Source organism: Schistocerca cancellata, chromosome 8, assembly GCF_023864275.1.
Source record: "Schistocerca cancellata isolate TAMUIC-IGC-003103 chromosome 8, iqSchCanc2.1, whole genome shotgun sequence".
In the NCBI taxonomy this organism is placed as follows: domain Eukaryota; kingdom Metazoa; phylum Arthropoda; class Insecta; order Orthoptera; family Acrididae; genus Schistocerca; species Schistocerca cancellata.
In genome coordinates, this window is record NC_064633.1 from 268,701,960 (window position 1) to 268,723,484 (window position 21,525).

At 39.8% G+C, this 21,525-nt stretch overlaps 1 protein-coding gene across 2 annotated transcripts in view; it reads left to right on the plus strand.

Moving 5' to 3' along the window:
• Positions 1–9,428, plus strand: part of LOC126094627 (FAST kinase domain-containing protein 1, mitochondrial) — a 61,277-nt gene extending 51,849 nt beyond the window's left edge. The window contains exons 8-10 of one of the 2 annotated variants that reach the window (XM_049909110.1): positions 7,666–7,779; positions 8,425–8,497; positions 9,176–9,428. In XM_049909110.1, coding sequence (XP_049765067.1) covers positions 7,666–7,779; positions 8,425–8,497; positions 9,176–9,404 — 416 coding nt within the window. In that variant the 3' untranslated portion in view covers positions 9,405–9,428. Of the gene's footprint in view, positions 1–7,665; positions 7,780–8,424; positions 8,498–9,175 lie in introns of those variants that run through there. The other variant, XR_007521856.1, reaches the window with a different exon arrangement.
• The last annotated feature ends 12,097 nt before the right edge of the window (positions 9,429–21,525 follow it).

Genomic DNA, 21,525 nt, shown 5'->3' on the forward strand with positions numbered 1-21,525 from the left:
TATTTAAGGCATGTAATATTTGGTGAGTAGAAGCATAAATAGTGTTCGCAGTAGGGCAACCTCTCTGAAATTCAAACTGTGATATGCTGAGTAAATTGTTTCCTCTCAAATATGAGGCCATTAATTAAATTTCTGATTACTTTGGAAAAAGACGTCAGTAAGCAAATTAAATGATAATTATTTAAGTCTTTCTTGTGCCTTTGTTGCAAAGATATAATGTAATTGGATAGATTAAAAAAGTCTAGTCACAAAGCAGTGGCAGGAGAAAACATATGTGAAGATTATGTAAGTGTGCAAGCTTTCAGAGCCAGTGGCTCCTTCTTCAAGCAGGAGGATTGAAGAGGAAGGAAGAGGGATGAAGGAAAATGACTAAAAAGGTTTAGAAAATGGGAAGAGTTCAGAAAAATCGCCCGGAACTCTGTATCCAGGTAGACTTACTGCACGAGATAAGGAGGAAAGACTTATTGTTGAGTACTGACTGGAAAGGGATTTGAAATCCAGAGAGCTTACAAGTGGAAGATAGGGTAAGAGCCAAACAGAGAGTACTGACGAAATGCTGTGCAAAAGTTAATAATAGCAGAAGGCTAAGTGTGTTATATATGATAGAAGTTGAGGACTGGGAAATATAGACAGGTCAGAAAATAAAATATATAAAAAACTAAAAGGGAGTGAAGGAAGGAATAGTTACTAAGAAGAAATGCTAAGACTGGAGAAATTGTCCCAAATTAAGGCAAGGTGAGTGGGGAGAACCACAGACATGATGTACTGCCAGTACCTATTACCTGTGTAGTTCTGAGAAACTAGTGTCTGGAAGAAGAACACAGATGGCACTTGTAGAGCATGCTGTGCAACAGGAAATTGTGTGTGACCAGTATACACCCTCTTGGTAAGAGTTGGTGGTAGCAGTACCACTGTAGAAGGCCAAAAAATGTTTATATAACAGCTGTACATGACGTGTCATTTCACAGCTGGCTCTTCCTATGATAGTATATGCTTTGTCAGTTACAGGACTGGCATAGGTGGTGGCAGAAGGTTTCATAGGGAAAGTCTTTACAGCAGGGATTGTCACAAGTTTAGAAGCTGTAGGGTTGGGAAATGGACGTAGAATGAGCATGGAGTCTAACCAGTGTATTGCAGAGATTGGGGAGGGGGGCATGGATGCCATAAAGCTATTTTAGGTGGGAAAAATGTCGGATAGAATGGACCTCATTTCAGGGCATGATTTTAGGAGGTCATAGCCTTGTCGAAGTAGCTGATTAATACATTCAAGACCAAACAAATACTGAGTGACAAGAAATGTATTTTTAAGCCATTTTTTGGTGGGATGAACGGTACCAGGATGTGATGTGATTAACCATTAAATCTGCTTTCGATCAAGGCTGTGGGGTAATTACTTCCAGTGAGGACTGAAGTGAAAATTGTAGCACATTGCTGTAAAGAGACTGCATCTGAACAAATACTATTCCCTTGAAAGCCAAAGCATTGTAGGAGGCAATGTTTGACATGGGAAGGATTGCAACTGTCAAAATATAGGTGCTGTTGTTTGTTAGTAGGTTTAATTTGAACAGAGGTATTTAGAGATTCCAAAACTTTAGCTGGTGACCCCGCCACGAGTTCATATGGCAAAGATGTCATCAGTGCATCTAAATCAAACCATGGGCTGAAGATTTATGGATCCCAGGAAAGCCCCATACAAGTGGACCATGAAAAGGTTGTCATAGAAGGGAACCATCCTGGTTTTCATGGGTGGAACCTTGATTTGTTTGCATGCCTTGCCCTCAAAGATACACTAGTTGCTGGTAAGTATAAAATTGATTAAGATGAGCACATAGGACGTCATAGGTTTGCAGTCAGTGAGCACTGTTCGAGGTAATGTTCAGCAGCAGATAGATGATGTATCTGGGGATGTTGGTGTAGGGGAAGGTGGCGTCAAAGGCGACAAGCAAGATGTGGACATCCTGTCAACAACGAGGTCATTAGAGACAAGAACGAGCTCGGATTAGCGAGGATTGGGAAGGAAATCAGTCATGCCCTTTCAAAGGAACCATGTGCCTGAAACGATTTAGGGAAATCACGGAAAACCTAAATCAGGATGGCCCAGAGACAGGTTTGACCCGTCGTTCTCCTGAATGCGAGTCCAGTGTGCCAACCACTGCGCCACCTCGCTCAGTAAGCAAGATGTGTGATGGGAGTGGGACAGGCACAGTTTTCAGAAGATCTAGGAAATGGTTGGTGTCTTTAATTTAGGAGGGAAGTCTTTGTACTATAGGTTGCAGATGTTGATCAACTATGGCAGATATACATTCAGTGGGTGCTTTGAGGCCAGCAACTAAGAGACACTCTGGGTGGTGATTGGGTTTGTGGTTCATAGGAAGAAGGTGAAAGGTGAGGTGTGTAGTTTGGGTGGGGTAGAGATGATGTAACTTACCAAACAAAAGCATTGGTATGTTGATAGACACACTAACAAACACACACACAAAATACAAGCTTTCGCAACCCACGGTTGCTTCGTCAGGAAAGAGGGAAGGAGAGGGAAAGACAAAAGGATGTGGGTTTTAAGAGAGAGGGTAAGGAGTCTTTCCAATCCCAGGAGTGGAAAGACCTACCTTAGAGGGGAGAAAAGGACAGGTATACACTCTCACACACTCACATATCCATCCGTGTCTGTATATGTGCTCTTTCTGCTCCCGAAATTGGAATGACTCCTTACCCGCTCTCTTAAAACCCACATCCTTTCATCTTTCCCTCTCCTTCCCTCTTTCCTGATGAAGCAACCTTGGGTTGTGAAAGCTTGAAATTTAGATCCCTTGTCCACTAGGAGGATAATGATGGATTAGTTAGATTTAGGGAAAGAAGAGACAGGTTAGGGACATCAGAATGAGATTTTCACTCTGCAGCAGAGTGTGCGCTGATATGAAACTTTCTGGCGGATTAAAACTGTGTGCCAGACCGAGACTCGAACTCAGAACCTTTGCCTTTCGCGGCAAGTGCTCTGCCATCTGAGCTACCCAAGCACGACTCACTTCACCTCTCCCGCAAACTTGCCCGCAAAAGGCAGAGGTCCCGAGTTCGAGTCTCAGTCCGGCACACAATTTTAATCTGCCAGGGAGTTTCAGGTTAGGGACATGTAGGTACCCAAGAGAGGATAGTGAAGCAGTGCCTTATTAGGGATTCTTGGAAGGTTGTTAGGGATGATTTTGAGGGTGAATCATTTTGAGATCAAGCTCAGAACTTTTCAAGGCAGAGTTCAATGCCCGCTGCTGAACATTATCTGATTGTAAACCTATGATTCCTTCAAGCTCACCTTAATCAGCTTTATACTTAACAAAAACTATTATACTTTTGAAGGGCAGACATTCAAACAAATAAGAGGCACAGCCATGGAAACACGGATGGCTACTTCCTACGACAACCTTTTCTTGGGTCACTAGTAGGGGGCTTTCCTGGGATCTATAAGCCTTCAGCCCATGGTTTAGGGTAGATACATTGTGATATCCTTACCACATGGACTGATGGTGAGGCTGACCTGTTAAAAATTTTCTGGATTTCTATATACATTCTACCAATCAAATCTCATGTGGTTTTATTCTGGATCCCATGCCACTTTCGTTAACATTGACCTCTTGCTCATAGAGGGTCAACTACACACTTCTGTTCACATTAAACATACTAACAAACAACAATGCTTACATTCTGACTGCTGCAGTTTTTTCCATGTCGGATGTTGCCTCCTATACAGCTTTGGTATTTGAGGCAAGCGTATTTGTTCAGATGCAGACTCTTCACAGCAACATACCACTATTTCCACATCAGCCTTCACTGGATGTAATTACTCCTCCAGCCTAGTTCAAAAGCAGATTTCCCCGGGCTGTCACATCCAGTCCTGGTACTGCTCATCCCACCAGAAACAACTTAAGAGCAATCTCTTATCACTCAGTATTTTTCAGGTCATCCATGTATTAATCAGCCACTTTGACAAGGCTATGACTTCCTAAAATAGTGCCCTGAAATGAGGTTTATTTTGCCTACCTAGAATAGCTTTATTGCATCCCTTGCCTCCCAATCCATGGCATCCCTCTCACAATCTCCACAATACCCTGGTAAGACCCTGTGCTCCATTTCCTTATGCTCCATTTCCCTACCCTACAGCCTCTAAAACTGTGACAATCCCCGCTGTAAGATTTTCTCTATGCATCCTCTTACCACCATCTATACCAATCCTGTAATTGGCAAAGCATATACTGTCAAATAGAGAGCCACCTGTGAAATGACACATCATGTACAGTTGTTATATAAACACTGTTGGGCATTTTACACTGGTATGACTACCATCAATTTATCAGAAGGTAAATACTGGCCAAATGCAATTTCCTGTTGCAGTGCTTTCTCTTAAAAACTGGCAGTTATGACTATGGTGACTGTTTCACCACATTTACCATCTGGATTATATCCCAAACACCAGTTTCTCAGAACTCCGCAGGTGGGAATTGGCGTTACAACATATCTTTGCTTTTTGCCACCCACCTAACCTTAATTTATGGTAATTTCTCTGGTCTCAACATTTCTTCTGAGTAACTATTCCTGTCTTCACTCCCTTTCAGTTTTCTATATATTTTATTTTCTGACCTGTCTATGTTTGCCCGCCCTCAACCTATACCGTATCCATATAAGTATATAGTTCTGGCAATACCAGTCATGACCTCCTTCTTCTGTTTGGATGCACACATATTCCCTGAACTATTACGGGACTTGGTAAGAATGTCTTCCACGAGTAATGAGTGTGTTGGGGTGGGACACTATGAATGTAGAGTGTGGACATAAGGTGAGAATGTGGATCTCGCGGGAGGCGTGCGCGAGATAGTCCCTGCAGTTGCACTATCCTCTGTGCCCTCAGTGGCTCAGATGTATAGAGCATCTGCCATGTAAGCAGGATATCCTGGGTTCGACTCCCAGTCGTGGCACACATTTTCACCTGTCCCATTGATATCAATGCCCGTCAGCAGCTGAAGGTATTAATATAATTCTGATTTCTTTCTATATGGCTTCAGGTCATCAATAGCGTCCGTTCTTTCGGACATGTCGCAAAGAACAGACACCATTTCAATATAAGTATATAGTTCTGACAGTACCGGCCATGACCTTCTTCTGTGCGGATGCACACATATTCCCCGAACTCTTACAGGACTCGGTAAGAATATCTTCCAAAAGTAATGAGTGTGTTGGGGTGGGACACTATGAATGTAGTGTGTGGACATACAAGGTGAGTATGTGGGTCTCGCAGGAGACATGTACAAGATAGTCCCTGCAGTCGCACTATCCTTTGTACCCTCGGTGGCTCGTATGGATAGAGCGTCTGCCATGTAAGCAGGAGATCCCAGGTTCGACTCCCGGTCGGGGCACACATTTTCACCTGTCCCCGTTGATATATATCAACGCCTATCAGCAGCTGAAGGTATTAATATAAGTCTAATATACCATATACAAAGCACTTAACTTTCTGCTGTTATGAAGTCTTTCATGGTGTTTTGTCTGTATGCTCTGTCTTGCTTATTATCCTGTGTTCCACTTGTAAGCTCTCAGGTTTTCAAATCTCGGCCGGTGCTGTCCATCAGCCGCAATCCTCACTACAGTTTGATGCATGGGTCAATGTGGGTGATGCTTGGACGCTCCATAATAGTCACACAGGAACATCAAATAGAGCACCAAGAGCTAAGGATCACTGGGCATCTAGCCAGAGGTCACTGGCCTCCATTCGATTATGAGTGACTTGAGTGCAGCATGTCTCTTTCTGTAGAGTGACTATTTAAGCCAACCCAGGAACCACAGCAGACAGTTCCCGTCGGCAAGAGCTGCCCGTGTTACGTGCTGACTGCTTGCAGTCCACCACTTAAGCTCTCATTTATATGTCATCGGAGAAGACTGTGTCATGCCGATAAGTTATGCTTCTTAGCGGGCAACAGTTCTTCGAGTGGAAGGAAGAGGAATGAAGAAAAGGGACTTGTATTGTCTAGGAAATGGAGAGAGTTTGGAAAAGTCATCCAGAATCCCAGAGCAATCAGTCTTTCCATCTTATCCTGTTTGCTAAGTCTCCCCTGACTCAGGATTCTGTGTTACTTTTCCGAACTCTCCTCATTTACTAAATCTTGCCAGTCCTTTTCCTTCATCCCTCTCTTCCTTGTCCTTCAACCTATCTGCCAGAAGAAGGAGCCACTGGCTCCGAAAGTTTGCACATTTACTTAACCTCTGTACATGTTTTCTCCTGCTGCTGCTTGGTGAATGGATTGTTTTATAAGTACAATTACATTATATTTTCAAAAAATAATTACTTTCTTGTAAAGAGGCCCCCAATGGCATATTTTAATCTGTCTCGAAAAATTTCATTGCCAGTGATGCATGATATGTATCACTAAGGACATTATTTATTAAGTTAGAACAACGTCCCAGAATTCTGTTTGAAATTCCATCAACACCGTATGAGATTTTGTTCTTTAGAATTTTTATAAATATGTTAACTTCAGTGATGGATATTGGTTTACTTCTAGTTGCTTTAAGATTAGTGGAATGACATTTTTAATATATTCTCTTGCTTCTTTAACTGGACCCTTAAATCCTGTTTTTGCTGCTACATTTGGAAACTGTTTGTTAAAAGTTCACACAGCTTGTGAATTATTAGTCACAACTTTTAGTGTAATTGTTGTGGCATCTCGTACATTGACTGGCTGTCCTGTCTCCCATTTGACAGTATCCCATGTAGTTTTGATCTTATTTTCTGCTGTATTAATTTGTGTCAGGAACATACATACTTCTTGATGTTTTAGTGACTTTCCTTAAAATATTACACTTTTTTTTATGTTGGGTCTTGACTTATTCTGACCTTTAAACAAATTTCCCTCTGCCTCTTACATGAGATTTTAGTTATTCGACTTATCCATAGCTTACTTATGTTTTTTAATGGATTTTCTGGCTAACTTTTTAGGAAAGTCAACATTCAGGTACCAACAAAAAATTTGATTTGGAGTTTGACATGAGCATTTCTTTCACTATATGCCTCATCCCACATCACTCACTTTAACTCACTCTTAAAAGAATGTATCCCGTTCTCATTAATATGCCTCACTGCTTTGTATTCTCTATGGTGCTACTGTATAATGCTTATTTCCATTATTAATTTTGCATCATGATCAGATGCTCCATTAACAAATGGGCAAATATTAATTGTTTCAGCCTGAGCACTGTAGGCAAAAATGTTATCAGAGTCCTACTATTTCGTTACACAAAAGTCAAAAAAGTGATTACTGAAATTAGATTGAAACACCCAAGTAATGACTCCAGTCCATTTTTCTGACCCCATCTTTTAAGAAATCTACATTGAAATATCCAGAAATGACTAAGTGTTTCATCTTGTGTGACAGGTAGCTCAATAATGCATTATTTTAATCAACATACTTATTTTCCTCCGCTGTGTTCACTCTGTGCAGAGTATAGATGATTTATACAGTCTCTTTGTTAACGGATTTCTCCAGTTTGTCAGTCACTGTTGATATTTATTTTCCCCACAATTTTATGATCTTTGAGCTGGTACTAATAAATTTTTGCAGGAATGATGTTTTGAGGCATGATAGCTATGTGCTGTTATAATGTTGTTACTTCATTACTTTTTTCCAGAACCAAAACTGAAGTCCGTTTTCCAGCAGGATGTGCTGAAGCATCTCATCACAGTTGTGGGTGGAAAACAGTTTATAGAATCAGATGTGTTTTCACCATATTCATATAAAATTGGTAAGCTGTGCTTCTTAATGTTCTGTGAAAACCTCTGTATTTTCAGCTCCTTAAGCATTTGTGTAAATGAGTGTGTGTTCACATGGACAGAAAAAACTTTTCAGTAGGGAATAATTTTCCATTGTGGTTGTACACACAAAGTAACCCAAAAGTAAAAAATCTTCACATTGTGCTTCTTTAGATTATGCCACTGTATATATTGACAGAATAGTTAGCAGTTGTACTGTCAGTACTTGGTATACTAGGCACAATATTTTGGTGAACAATGCTGTCACCATCACCACTTATTGGTAGTGACAGGGCTGCTCCCCAAAATATTGTGCACATTGGACACCAAGTACTGACAATACACCTGAGGAATGTATGCTTTTAATGACAACAAGGAGTGATGAAGTGTCTAAAGTGGGACTATTCCAGCAGTCTTCTTGTAACAACATTAGTTAGTTATTGCGAACTTAAGTTCATTTACAATGTTGGTGTGGAGAGCTAGCCTATCAAATTAAATTATTATTGGATACAAAGAACTAAAAATGAAACCTTTAAAAATGACGGAGTTCAGAATATTATTCACGTTGCCACTAGATATTGATAACATTTGACTTTCAGTTATAATGAATATTAATATTATTTAGTCACGTGTTTCAGATTTCTTGTTGCTGTTGGATGCTGAAAACAATCCTGTCAACACCAAATTCATCTCAGATCATCAAATATCAAAGTAAGTAGAAACACTTTCAATAAATTGCCTTTTTTATGAAATTCACTGTGAAAGATGTAGGACTGATATTGTCTTACTTCCAATAAACATACGTGGTAGCAACATAATCTGTTGTTGCAAGTTTGTCAGAAGCTGTTCAAAGGTCTCCAGTGAAGAATACAAATAAGGGTTTTTATAATTTGCCATCTTTCATGGTATATATTTTGGCAGCCATATGATTGACACAAGATAATCCTGTATAGTACTTCTTCTATTCCCAATAGTAACATTATTGTGTAATCCTTAGTATGTCAACATCTCCTATTCTTTTGTTTTGCTTACTCATTTTGGTCTTGAAAGCAGTGCTGTCGAATGCAGATCTAACATTTACATTGTTCAATTTTCTGAATCCGTTATTTTGCTGGTGGACTGAGAAAACACAGAGAAGAGTGCTTTATAGAGATAATGCTGAACACATTTTGTGAATGTTCCCTTTCCTATTGCCCTTAAATTATGTAATGGAGATTATGGATAAACAAAAGAGACCCTGTAGTCCAGTAACTGGTAGCTCGTGAATTCACATGAAGTACTTACAGTTTTAGTCTCAAGATTTGTTTTAATAATTGGTCATGATATTTTGAATAAAAAATAATTATTCAGTTGCTGTACCCAATTATTAAGTGTGATTACTATTTTCAGAATTGCCGTTTTGCTGCTGAGAGAAGATGCATTCAGTGGAGAGCGGTTGAAGGGGCCCCAGCAGATGAAGCAACGACACCTTGAGATGTTGGGCTATCGTGTGGTTGGCATTGCAGCACGATTGTGGCAGTCAATGTTCATGGCAGAGCCAGAGGCTAAAGCTAGATTCCTAGAAGATTGTATCTTTCAGAAACAACCTACCAAACAGTCTGAATTATACATCAAATAAAGAAACATTGCCTGTTTTTATTCATTCTCTAATTTGGAGGGAGCAGAGTACAAATATTTTATTACTTTATGTCTCAATAATTATTACATTACCTCACCACGAGATGAGTAGAGTGTTTCAGGGAGTGCATTTTTTGTGTGAAGTTGCAAGACTGTTCATCTGAAAAGCAGCATCCTAAAATAAGAGAGAGATGAGGATGTATACTGAGGCAACGAAAGTCATGGGATAGCGATATGCACATATACAGATGGCAGTAGTATTATGTACACAAGATATAAAAGGGCAGTGCATGGGCGGAGCTGTCATTCATACTCGTGTGATTCATGTGACACATAGCATATTCCATTTTAGAAATCATTAGGGACCTCAATATTCTGAGATACACTGTCTCAAGAGTGTGCCGATAATACCAAATTTCAGGTATTACCTCTCACCACGGACAATGCAGTGGCCAACATCTTTCACTTAATGACTGAGAGCAGCAGCATTTCTGTAGAGTTGTCAGTGCTAACAGAGAAGAAACTCTGTGTGAAGTAACTGCAGAAACCAAAGTGGGACATATGATGAACATATCTGTTAGGGTAGTGTGATGTTATTTAGCATCAGTGGGCTAGAGCAGCAGATGACTGATGCAAATGCCTTTGCTAATAGCACGACATCCTGTGCAGCACCTCTCCTGGTCTTGTGACCCTGTCAGTGGCACCCTGGACAGCTGGAAAACCATGGGCAGTTCTGGTGAGTCCCAATTTCAGTTTGTAAGAGCTGATGGTCAGGTTTGCGTTTGACGCAGACCACCCAATTTGACAACAAGGTTCTGGGTAAGCTGGTGGTGGCTCCATAATGGTGTGGGCTGCATGTACGTGGTTGGTCCTCTGATCCAACTCAACCAATCATTGACGGAGTTTCGCTACTTGGAGACGATTTTCAGGCACTCGTGGAATTTTTTCCCAAATAGCTACTGGGAAACTGGTATTTTACATTTTCGTGTGATCCAGATTTAATAAACACAAAATTGAGGATAATGCAGAATTGAGGAAAATGTTAATACCACCAAAATATGAGCAAAAACATATGTAATAAGCATACATGATTAAAAATTGTAAACCTCTCCAATACATTGTATAAAATCTGTATGAGAGAAAGAAACTGATTGTACAATACCATGTTTATATAATAATGCGTGGTAATGAATTTAATCAGTTCTTAAAAAGTCACAGGTAAAAACTCATCAAAAAATTTTAATTTGTTTCTGGGTACAAGGTAACTGAGAGATTTTTCGTTTGTGCTCACCCAGAAAAAATCAAAAATTGATGAACACGCTAAATTAAACCAAAAACTGTGAAGTGCAACAAAAGGTGTCAGAATCTAATGTGTGGGCGTGTGTGTTCCTTCTGTAGCCAATGGCAGCGCAGCGTACTCTGCTGACGTGAACACAGTGACCTCTAGTGTATTGCTTGTAAACTGCTGTCGCAATGCATTGAACACCACTGAGGACTACAACAAATATGCAAATGCCATCGCACTACTGTTCACTGCCACATACAGCAAATGGAGCAGCCTACGTTGGCTGCAGTCAGTAGTGGCACAATATGTTCCGCATTCTGTCAACAGAAGGTTGGTAGTGAACAGCATAAATGTTGGGTATATTTGTCAAAGAACGAAAGTTTACACATTTGGTGCGTTCTATTTAAATAAAAGAATTACTGTAAATGTCATGCAGTGAGATGGACTTTGGCAGAAAGGAATCAGTCTGGACACAGAAATTTTCAGCAGCTACTAGCTATAGTGTCTTTGTTAGTTCTGTAGAATAAGTTATGAGGTACAGTAATTTTTATTTTATGCACTGTATATGACTAAAATAAAGTAGCAAGGAAAAATATAAAATATCACAGCAGCTAAGTGGTTAAACTATAAGCAAAAATGCAGGCATCTGCTTAATGACAAATTTGTCACCATTGCTATTATTGTTTAACACTTTTCTTATGAGGCGCGCACTTCATATGCTCACCACACTTCATATGCTCCACCCTGTCAAAGTGTTATTTTAGGCTTGAAGAGAGAAACTGAGAAGTGAAAAAACGTGTTTACTTCCCCAATTTACTTTAAAGCTTATTAGAAGTTGGCTTGGTGAATTTCTGTACACAGCGTAAAATGTAAATTTGAAAGAAAACTCAGGCACTACAGTTTCGCTTCATGCTGTCTATCACTGCTGCCAACCTTTACGATATACAATGTGTGGCGCAAAGTATATACATGAGTAGTGTATGTAGTTGTAGCAGCTGTATCGTATCAGATTTGCAAATGAAAGTCTTTAAAAACCCTTATTCTATTTCTGTGTGACATGTCTGCCATAGCACATGGTCTGCATGAAAAGTATATTTTCAGCACTCAACAAAATGCTTTCACCCTATCTGCACTCCCGTCATTGAAGGGCCACTCCCCCTCTCCACACATCTAGCAGGCGAGCCCATTTTACAAGTGTTAGTGTTCTGTTGTGGCTGTGCTGGCTGTCAAGTGACATAACGAGTCGTCAGCCAATAAGAGCTCCTCACTAACTGGAAATGGCTAATATTTCCTTGATTCTGACCAAGCATACGTTTTGAGACTCATTGTTTGAATTTAAAAGATTGATGATAGATAATTGTTGCTGAATACAGTACATCGAAAACGCATGCAAAAAGACAAGACCAAGTTGTAAATGGCACAAGAATATCTGACCTCTGGGCCCCTTAATCGCATGTTGGGTCAGTCCTGAGCACTTCCCATCAGCTGTCCTGTTTTTCCCTTGCTGCCGCAACATATCAGTAGTTGTATCATAACTGCCTGGTGAAGCTAAAAGTCGCAAGTTGTGTTGATAACGCCAGTGGAAGGTTATGTCAGCATTTCCTCTGCCATGTCTCCCCTCTCAGTATTGGTCTAAAATATTCCCTTACCTTTGCCACCACTCATGATGCAAACCGTCTTGTCCTTTGTGCCACTTACGAGAGTAATCCCAAAAGTAAGGTCTCCTATTTCCTTATAAGTACATAGACCTGTTTATTTCTACAATGGTTTACATCAGTTTACAGCTTGAACATTTAGCTATTTTTCGACACAAGTACCATTTCTGTCAACGCATTTTTGTAGACACTGTGGCTGCTTTTGTATGCCCATGTCATACCAGCTCGCCGCCATGCTGTTTAGAAAGTTATGAACCTCTTCTCACTGCTCATCATTGGAGCTGAATCGCTGGGACCATAATTAACACTGACAGGTACTGTGAGACTCTGAAAAAACTCCAACGGCAATTCAGAACCGGAGAAGAGGAATGTTGAGCAAGGGCGTACACATTCTCCATGACAATGCTCACACACACGTTGCTTGGCAAACTGTTGCTCTCCTGCAACAGTTTCAGTGGAACATAATCACCCACCCACCCTATAGTCCCGACTTGGCGTACAGTGACTATCACCTGTTCTCTAGGTTAAAAGAACATTTGGCCAGAAAGCTATTCAGCTCCGATGACGAGGTGAAAGAAGAGGTTCATAACTTTCGGAACAGCATCGCGGCGACCTGGTATGACATTGGCATACAAAAACTGCCACAGCATCGACAGAAATAATGATTATGTCGAAAAATAGCTAAGTGTTCAAGCTGTAAACTAATGTAAACCATTGTAGAAATAAACAGGTCCATGCACTTATAAAGAAATAGGAGACCTTCGTATAACTCAATCAGTCACATCAAATGTCAATAGGCAGAAAATGGGATGAAGTCAAGCAAGACGTTGAGCGAGAACTTAGAATCAAGGTAAAACTTACTAGGAAGAAACATAAAATTAGGGAATTTTTAGCATTGATCTAGTGGATATTTCACAGGGGCTACAAATTTTATGGCATAGAATCACAAAAAATGTACAGTCAGATAAAGTAAAACTAAAATTCCACTGTATGCACCACAATGGTTCACAATTAGTTTGAAGAACATTCCGGACAATTTGAGCAAATGATTTGGCCATCCAGATAGACAGATGTGAATCCCACGGAAACTTTATGGGACATAAGAGAGGTCAGTTTGTCCACAAAATCCTCCACTGGCAACACTTTTGCAACTATGGACAGCTATAGAGGATGCGTGGCTTAGCACTTCTGCAGGGGCCTTTCAGCGAGTTTTTGAGTCCATGCCATGTTGAGATGCTGCAGTGCACTGGGCAGAAGGAGGTCTGACATGATATTAGTAGGTATCCCATGACTTTTTCACCTCTGTGTGTAATTCCTTGTTGACATGTATCTCATGCAGACATAAGTACCACTAAGACAGTTCAATCACAGCATCTTTACTGTAGCAGTTAATTCTTTCATATTGATTTCAACACCATTTTCTCACAAAACACTGTACAAACAATAAAGAATGCAAGTATTTGACAATGTTTTGCTCAACCACAGCTCATCGTCAAGCTTTCAGCATATTGTTTGAAGACCTCCGCAGCCTCACTTAGGCCACTACAGGTAGATGTGACAAGGCATAGTGGCATATGATGCTGTGTTATGGCCATTTGGCATAACGTTTGAAAACCCCTGTTTACCATAACACTGTGGGATATTGTACAGCAGGAAATTTTCTATAGTGCAAAAACTGTAACATGTTGAAGAGGCTTAAGGAGGTAACCAAATTTATCATGTCATGAAGAAGAAGTCATCTTTGCAAGCTGTATTTGAAGAGACAGAGAAAATATATGAGAATATTGAACAGGTAATGCAGTATGTAAGAAAGATCAAAATGTAATAGTCATCGGGGACTGGAATGTGGTTGTAGGGGAAGAGTAGAAGAAAGGGTCATGGGAGAATATTGGCTTGGTGCTAGGTATGAGAGAGGAGAAAGACTATTTGAGTCCTGTAATAAATTTCAGCTAGTAATAGCAAATACTCTGTTCAAGAATGAAAATAAGAAGAGGAATACTTGGTAAAGGCAAGGACATAGTGTAAGATGTCAGTTAGATTACATCATGATCAGAGGTTCCGAAATCAGACACTGGGTCGTATGGCGTACCCAGGAGCAGATATAGACTTAGGTCACAATGTAGTAGTGATGAAGAGTTGGCTGAAGTTTTAGAAATCAGTCAGGAAGAATCAATATTCAAAGAAGTGGGATACGGAATCTCTAAGGAATGAAGAGAGACACTTGAGAGTTCTCTAGGGCTATAGATGCTGCAATAAGGAATTGCTCAGTAGGCAGTACAATTGAAGAGGAATGAACATCTCTAAAAAGGGCAATCACAGAATTTGAAAAGATAAGCATAGGTACAAAGAAAGTAACTGCAAAGAAACCATGGGTGACAGAAGAAATACAGTACTTCAGTTGCTCGATGGAAGAAGGAAATACAAAAAAGTTCAGGAAAATTCAGGAATACAGAAATTGAGTAATTGAGGAATGAAATAAATAGGAAGTGCAGGGAAGCTAAGGTGAAATGGATGCATGAAACGTGAAGAAATTGAAAAAGAAATGATTGCCAGAAGGACTGAGTCAGCATATAGGGAAGTCAAAATAACCTTAGAATTTAGGAGCAAGGTTGTTAAATTAAGAGTGAAATTAGAAGCAAGGTTGGCAACATTAAGAGTGCAATGAGAATTCCACTTTAAATGCAAAGGAGAGAGCAGATAGATGGGAAGAGTACATTGAAGGTGTCTACGAGGGGAAGGTTTGTCTGATGTGATAGAAGAAGAAATAGGAGTCGACATAGAAGAGATAGGAGATCCAGCATTTAAATCAGAATTTAACCCTACACTGCCTGAATTTATTTTTAGTTATCAAATTGTGGTAAAAAAATAATTTTAGTAATTTTGAGCAGAAAAAATGAATTATAGCTTTTTAAGATTCCTTAAATTTTCATTTATTATTGCATTATGGGTACAAAACGAAAAATGTGCAGAAACACTACATCATGCAGGGAGACTAATGTTTGATATTGTGCAAAAACGCTACATCATGCAGTGTGACATGAAATGGGTTAGATTAACACCATTTAACAAACTGTACAATCAGTATTTCATAGCTTATAAGATGTAATTCAGCACAGTATAGAAGAATAGTCATATTTTTGCAAAACTGTCAGTCACCATCAAATATTTAAAAATAAACATTGTAAAAAGTGACCCTTATTCAATGTGATAAATTTTGAAGCAATCAATGTTCTTCTTCACACACAGAGCTATTTCACACTTTTCACTCTGTACTACTGTAAATGCCTTGCAGCTGGCACGCTTACAATGTTGACACTTTTGGCCAATGACCAACACCGTCTCTCCGTACATCAATTGTTAGCTGAGCTGCAACAGGAGACATTTTCACTTCATTCTGAGGACTGGACGTTGGTCTGCCTCGCTTTCCTTGTGTTCCTCCTACTTTGCAGAGACTTCTCCCAATGTCCATCCGAAATTCAGACAATTTTAGTGTTTTTAAACCAGTGTTTTGTTTGCAACACACTCGTAGAGAATCCAGGCACTGGTGGTTGCAACATCTATTAGATAATAAAATAGTCTAAAGTACCATTTTTTGCTCCTCATTACAGTTTTGTAGCGTCCAAGCAGACTGTCATGAAGGTACACACCCCTCATGTGTTTGTTATATTCCTGTATCACATAAGGAACACTTATCACTTCCCTCTGTTTCTTCTTGCGATTGTACCTTTTGGCTGCACACCTCGGTAGCTCCCCTGCATATGTTGAAAGTAATGTTACACCTTTAATGTCTTTCCATACTACAGAAGATACATCTGTTCAACTTATGTTTGTCACATACTCCACAGATGTTCCCCTTGACTCTTTTTGCAAATCATCATCTGTTGGTACAGTCTGGAATTCTGTTTCTCCTAACAGTTCCCAGAAACAAAATTCCTTGAGAAGCCAAGAATGTCATTAGATGTAAGGATGTGTAGTAGTTGTCAAAGTACGACTTATGACCCACATGCTTTAGAATAGATTGTGTTAATCTGACAACCACATTGCTACTGGCACCCAAATCCGATTCATCTTGCAAGCAGTGTGCTGGAAGATTTTCCTGACCTGTATAGATTTCAAAATCATAAGTGAAGCCAGATATACCACACAACATGAAAATTTTGTAGCCCCATTTGTGTGGCTTATCAGGCATGTATTGCTTTGATAGTGCCTTGATTTTGTTACACACATCTGCTCATCTACTGCAAGTTTCTCTTCTAGTGGTATTGTGGAAAACTGCTTCTTTAGTGACTCTATGACAGGGCAAATTTTGTGCAGATTATCACAATTTGGCTGATCATAAGGAATTTCCTTGCTATTGTCATTGAAATGCAAAAACTGCCTCAATTTCTCAAATTCATTCACTGACATTGTTTCACATTTCACAGATAACCCCACGGCTGGGTTCCAAAACAGCCTAGTGTTTCTTGATGACATGACTGATGATAAGATACAGATTCCTATGAATTTTGAAAGATCTTCAGCTTTGTTGGATCTTTTTGAACACTGTATAATATTGTTTGTTCTGCAACGTAATTCAGTAAACCATATGTAAACATATATTTGAAGAATTGAAATGGTGTTTCCAAAGCACAAAGTTCATCTGGTAGATGGAGGTTTCCCTTGAATATTTTTTTAACAACCGGAAAATCAAAACTATGCAGCTTCCGTGTTACATGATCTCTCCTCAGTTTTTTTCCTTGATGACTCAGATTTATCATTCATATTAGGCATATGAGGCAACGAATCTGGTGCTGGGACTGTTGTAACCACAACCAACAGTGGGAACGCCTTGGGCTGCGGATCGGAGCCGCCAGGTGGGGAAGCCGCCGGCGGTGGAGCACGCACCACCGGGTAAACACAGAACGAGTCGGATGACCGACCAACGACAACTGACAATAACCGACCACGACCGACGATGAGTGACACAACAAGGAAGAGATAAACAACGGAGGCTTGTGGAAACCACAACACCAAACACCAAACGTAAATCCACTCGGAACCAGAGCCAGGCAAATGTCAACAACGACCAGAACGCAGTACCGCCAAGATAGAAACGAAATCCAGAGCGAGTACCAGACTGGCTGGACTAGGGCAGAGCGGGTCCCTATATACGAAACCGGAGGGAGCGGCTATTGGCCGCTGTCTGCACGTGGCTTAGCAGTGGCGTCCTCGCTGCGCGAGAGCCACTGCACGGAATAGCCGCCGCGGAGGCGGAGCCCTCTATGGGCTGACCACGTCCATTTGTTCTGCTGCGTGTTCAACTTCCGCGGCGGAAGGTACTAGAGGGACTGTGGAGACATGTGAAGTTTCATTATTACAGTTGTCAGATTCAGAGTCTGTTGGACAATACTCCTCAATATTGTTAACTATTGTGTCTATGTTTACAGTTGGGGCAGCAATTGAGTCATCAGATGAGATATCATCTTCACTTCCAGAAGGCATCTCAAGAATGGCAAGAATATCATCCTCCTCTAACTCTCTTTTCTGACCTTTGTCATCATCCATTACTACTTCCATTAGCAATAAAAAATTTTATTTAGGTTCAAATAGCGATTTTCTGTGTAAGAAACAACTACAAATAAATGAATCTGGCAATTATTGTACACAGTAAAAAATACCTTCGTTTTATGTTGTAGCAAAAACGCTACACTTATATTTTGACATATTTTCCACACTAGAACCAAAAGAAAACACAGATTCAACATTGATATATATAATTCCACACCTTTTCTGTAGAAAAATGATTTTTGAAGACTTCAAAATTCCGTATTGGCTTCGTAAATGAAGACACTAATTCAATAACAGTAGACAGTCGCCATTACAGATCAAAGAACACGTTTGTCAAAGATACAACAGACAATAAAACAGAGATTTAAGAGAGTTAAGAAACAACAATGTTAGACACAAGCTCACAGAAGTCAACAAGACACTCTGACACAAGCACTGTTGTCATCTGTTAAAATTCTGCAGATTTACAAGCAAATAACTTACATTAGCAAAAATGCTACATTGTGTAGGGTTAAAACAGCTTTGGAAGACTTGAGATCAAATAAGACAAAAGGGATAGATAACATTCCATCAGAATTTCTAAAATCATTGGGAGACGTGGCAACAAAACAACTGTTCATGTTGGTGTGTAGATTGCATGAGTCGGGCGATACATCATCTGACTTTCAGAAAAATATCATCCACACAATTCCAGAGACAGGAAGAGCTGACAAGTGCAAGAATTATCACACAATCAGCTTAAAAGCTCATGCATCCAATTTGCTGACAAGAATGGTATACAGAAGAATGAATAAGAAAATTGAGGATGTGTTAGATGAAGATCAGTTTGGCTTTAGGAAAGGTAAAGACAGCAGAGAAGCAATTCTGATGTTGTGGTTGGTAATGGAAGGATGACGTTCATAGGATTTGTCGACCTGGAAAAAGCATTTGAAAGCTCAAATAGTGCAAGATGTGTGACATTCTGAAGAAAATAGGGGAAGACGAGTAATATACAAAATATAAAAGAGCCAAGAGGGAATAATGAGAGTGGAAGACCAAGAACGAAGTCTTAGAATTAAAAACTGTGTAAGGCAGGGATGTAGTTTTTCACCCCCACTGTTCAATCTGTACATCGAAGAAGTGACGAGGGAAATAAAAGAAAGGTTTAGGAGAGGAATTAAATTCAAGCTGAAAGGATATCAATGATATGATTTGGTGATGACATCGCTATCCTCATGAAAGTGAAGAAGAATTACATGATTTCCTGAAAGGAGTGAACAGTCTAATAGTACAGAATATGGATTGAGAGTAAATTGAAGACAGACGAAAGTAATGTGAAGTGGCAGAAACGAGAACAGCAAGAAATGTAACATCAAGATTGCTGGTCATGAAGTAGATGAAGTTAAGGATTTCTGTTATCTGGGCAGCAAAATAACCAATGACAGACGGAGCAAGCAGGACATCAAAAACAGAGTAGCATTGGCAAAAAGAGCATTCCTGGCCAAGAGAAGTCTACTAGTATCAAACACAGGCCTTAGTTTTAGGAAGAAATTTCTGAGAATGCATGTTTGGGGCACAGTGTTGTGCAGTAGTGAAACATGGACTGTGGGAAAACTGGAACAGAAGAGAATTGAGGCATTTGAGATGTGGTGCTACAGACGAATGTTGAAAATTAAGTGGACTGTTAAGGTAAGGAATGAGGAGCTTCTGCGAAGAATTGGAGAGGAAAGCAATATATGGAAAACACTGACAAGAAGAAGGGACAGGATGACAGGGCATCTGTTAAGACATCAGGGAATAAATTCCATGGTACCAGAGGGAGCTGTAGAGGGTAAAAACTGTAGAGCAAGACAGAGATTGGAATACATCCAGCAAATAACTGATGATGTAGGTTGTGATTGCTACTCTGAGATGAAGAGGTTTACACGGAGGAATTCAAGGCGGGCTGCATCAAACCAGTCAGTAGTAGTAGTGGTAGTAGTAATTCTGCTGTCTGTGATCTAGTTTCTAACAGAGTAATAAAATCTTATGTTGCTCTTAAACGATGTGTAATTGGTCAGTGGTTCACATCACTTTTCTTGACACACTTAAATATGCTGTTATAACACCCTCCTCCAAAACTGGAGATATGGAAACTGTCTTGAATTACAGGCCCACATCCACTCCATGTCATCTTTTCAGAAACTATTGAGAATGTGTGATCTGTGATAGAATACTGACACATTTTTCTGAGCTGAACTTGTTAACTGCCTCTTGTTAGAATTTTGTATAGAAATCTCCACGGATAAATCCATACCAGACCTCCCAAACAAAGTTCAATAGAGCGTTGATTATCCGAACATCGGTCAACCGAACGCCTGCTTAATCGAACTGTGTACTCGCTCGCACCTGTTACTCTCCCCCCCTACCATCCATCATCCCCCTCACTCCCAAACCAAGCAATAGATTGCCACGAATGTGATGAAGAAGACGTTCATGAATGGATGAATATCGATAATGCAGATCCAGGACACCAAATCATGCAGGACAGCGAGATTGTAAACGTCATCACTGATAAAGATCACGCCGCCAGCATCTCATCAATCAGTGCTCCAGAAAGTGAAGATGAAAGTATACCAACAGGTTCTGAGGCGTTCACTTGTTTAGATACTGCCTTGCGATGGTTTGAAGCCCAAGATGAAAGTGAACAGTTTCAGATATCTGTAATGAAAAAAGTACGTGACTTAGCTGCTCATAAGCGTGTAGGCTTGCTTAGACAGACCAAAATAAAGGATTTTTTTAAACGTTAATTTTGTATACTGTGTGTATTGTTCATGCAAAATGCGTATGTAATATGTATATATTTTTGTTTAATAAACTGTGCCACATACTATATATTTATACTGAAGTTGCCTTTGTATGTTACTTTGTAATACTAAAAGAGATGCCTGTTTTTATGAATAAATTTACTGTACAGTACTTATTTTTGGCAAATAAACATGTACGGTTCGATTATGTGAACAAACCAGTTTTCCGAACACGCATGTCCCCCAATTACTTCGGATAATCGACACTCTACTGTACTGTACTTGCAAAACTAAACAAGACAAATTATCATATTCGTGTGTTCTGTGGCTTTGCTGAAGTACTTTATTATGTGGATAACAAAATTCTACATAGTAGATTAAAACAGGACAGTAATGACATGCCTCTAGCAAGGATGGATGCATAAGGCAGAGCACCACATTAACACACTGCATCACAGGGATGAAACTCACCTCAGAACAGGGGAATTTAACATGTCTGGGGTCCCCTCTTGTCCTTAACGTAATTTTGGCTCATAATGCAGACAAACAAATCAAGGTTCGAAACTCTTCCTCACCAGAAACTACTCAGATTATAGCTGAAAGTTACTAAAACTGGTTCACAGTGTAAAGTTCAAGCCTTTATCTCATAGTGAATGGATAACTGAAAAAAAGACTCATATTATGCTGTTCCAAACAACCAAAATCCACAATCTAGCATCAAAAGTAGACATTAATAATCACACACTATATTAGATACTGTGTGTAAAGTTACTTTGGGGTCAATCCGTATGAAGTGGTCCAGTGATGGTTGCATGAACATTTTTAAATATTTTAATTTTTTAAAATGTGATTCCCCTATATTTGAGAAGT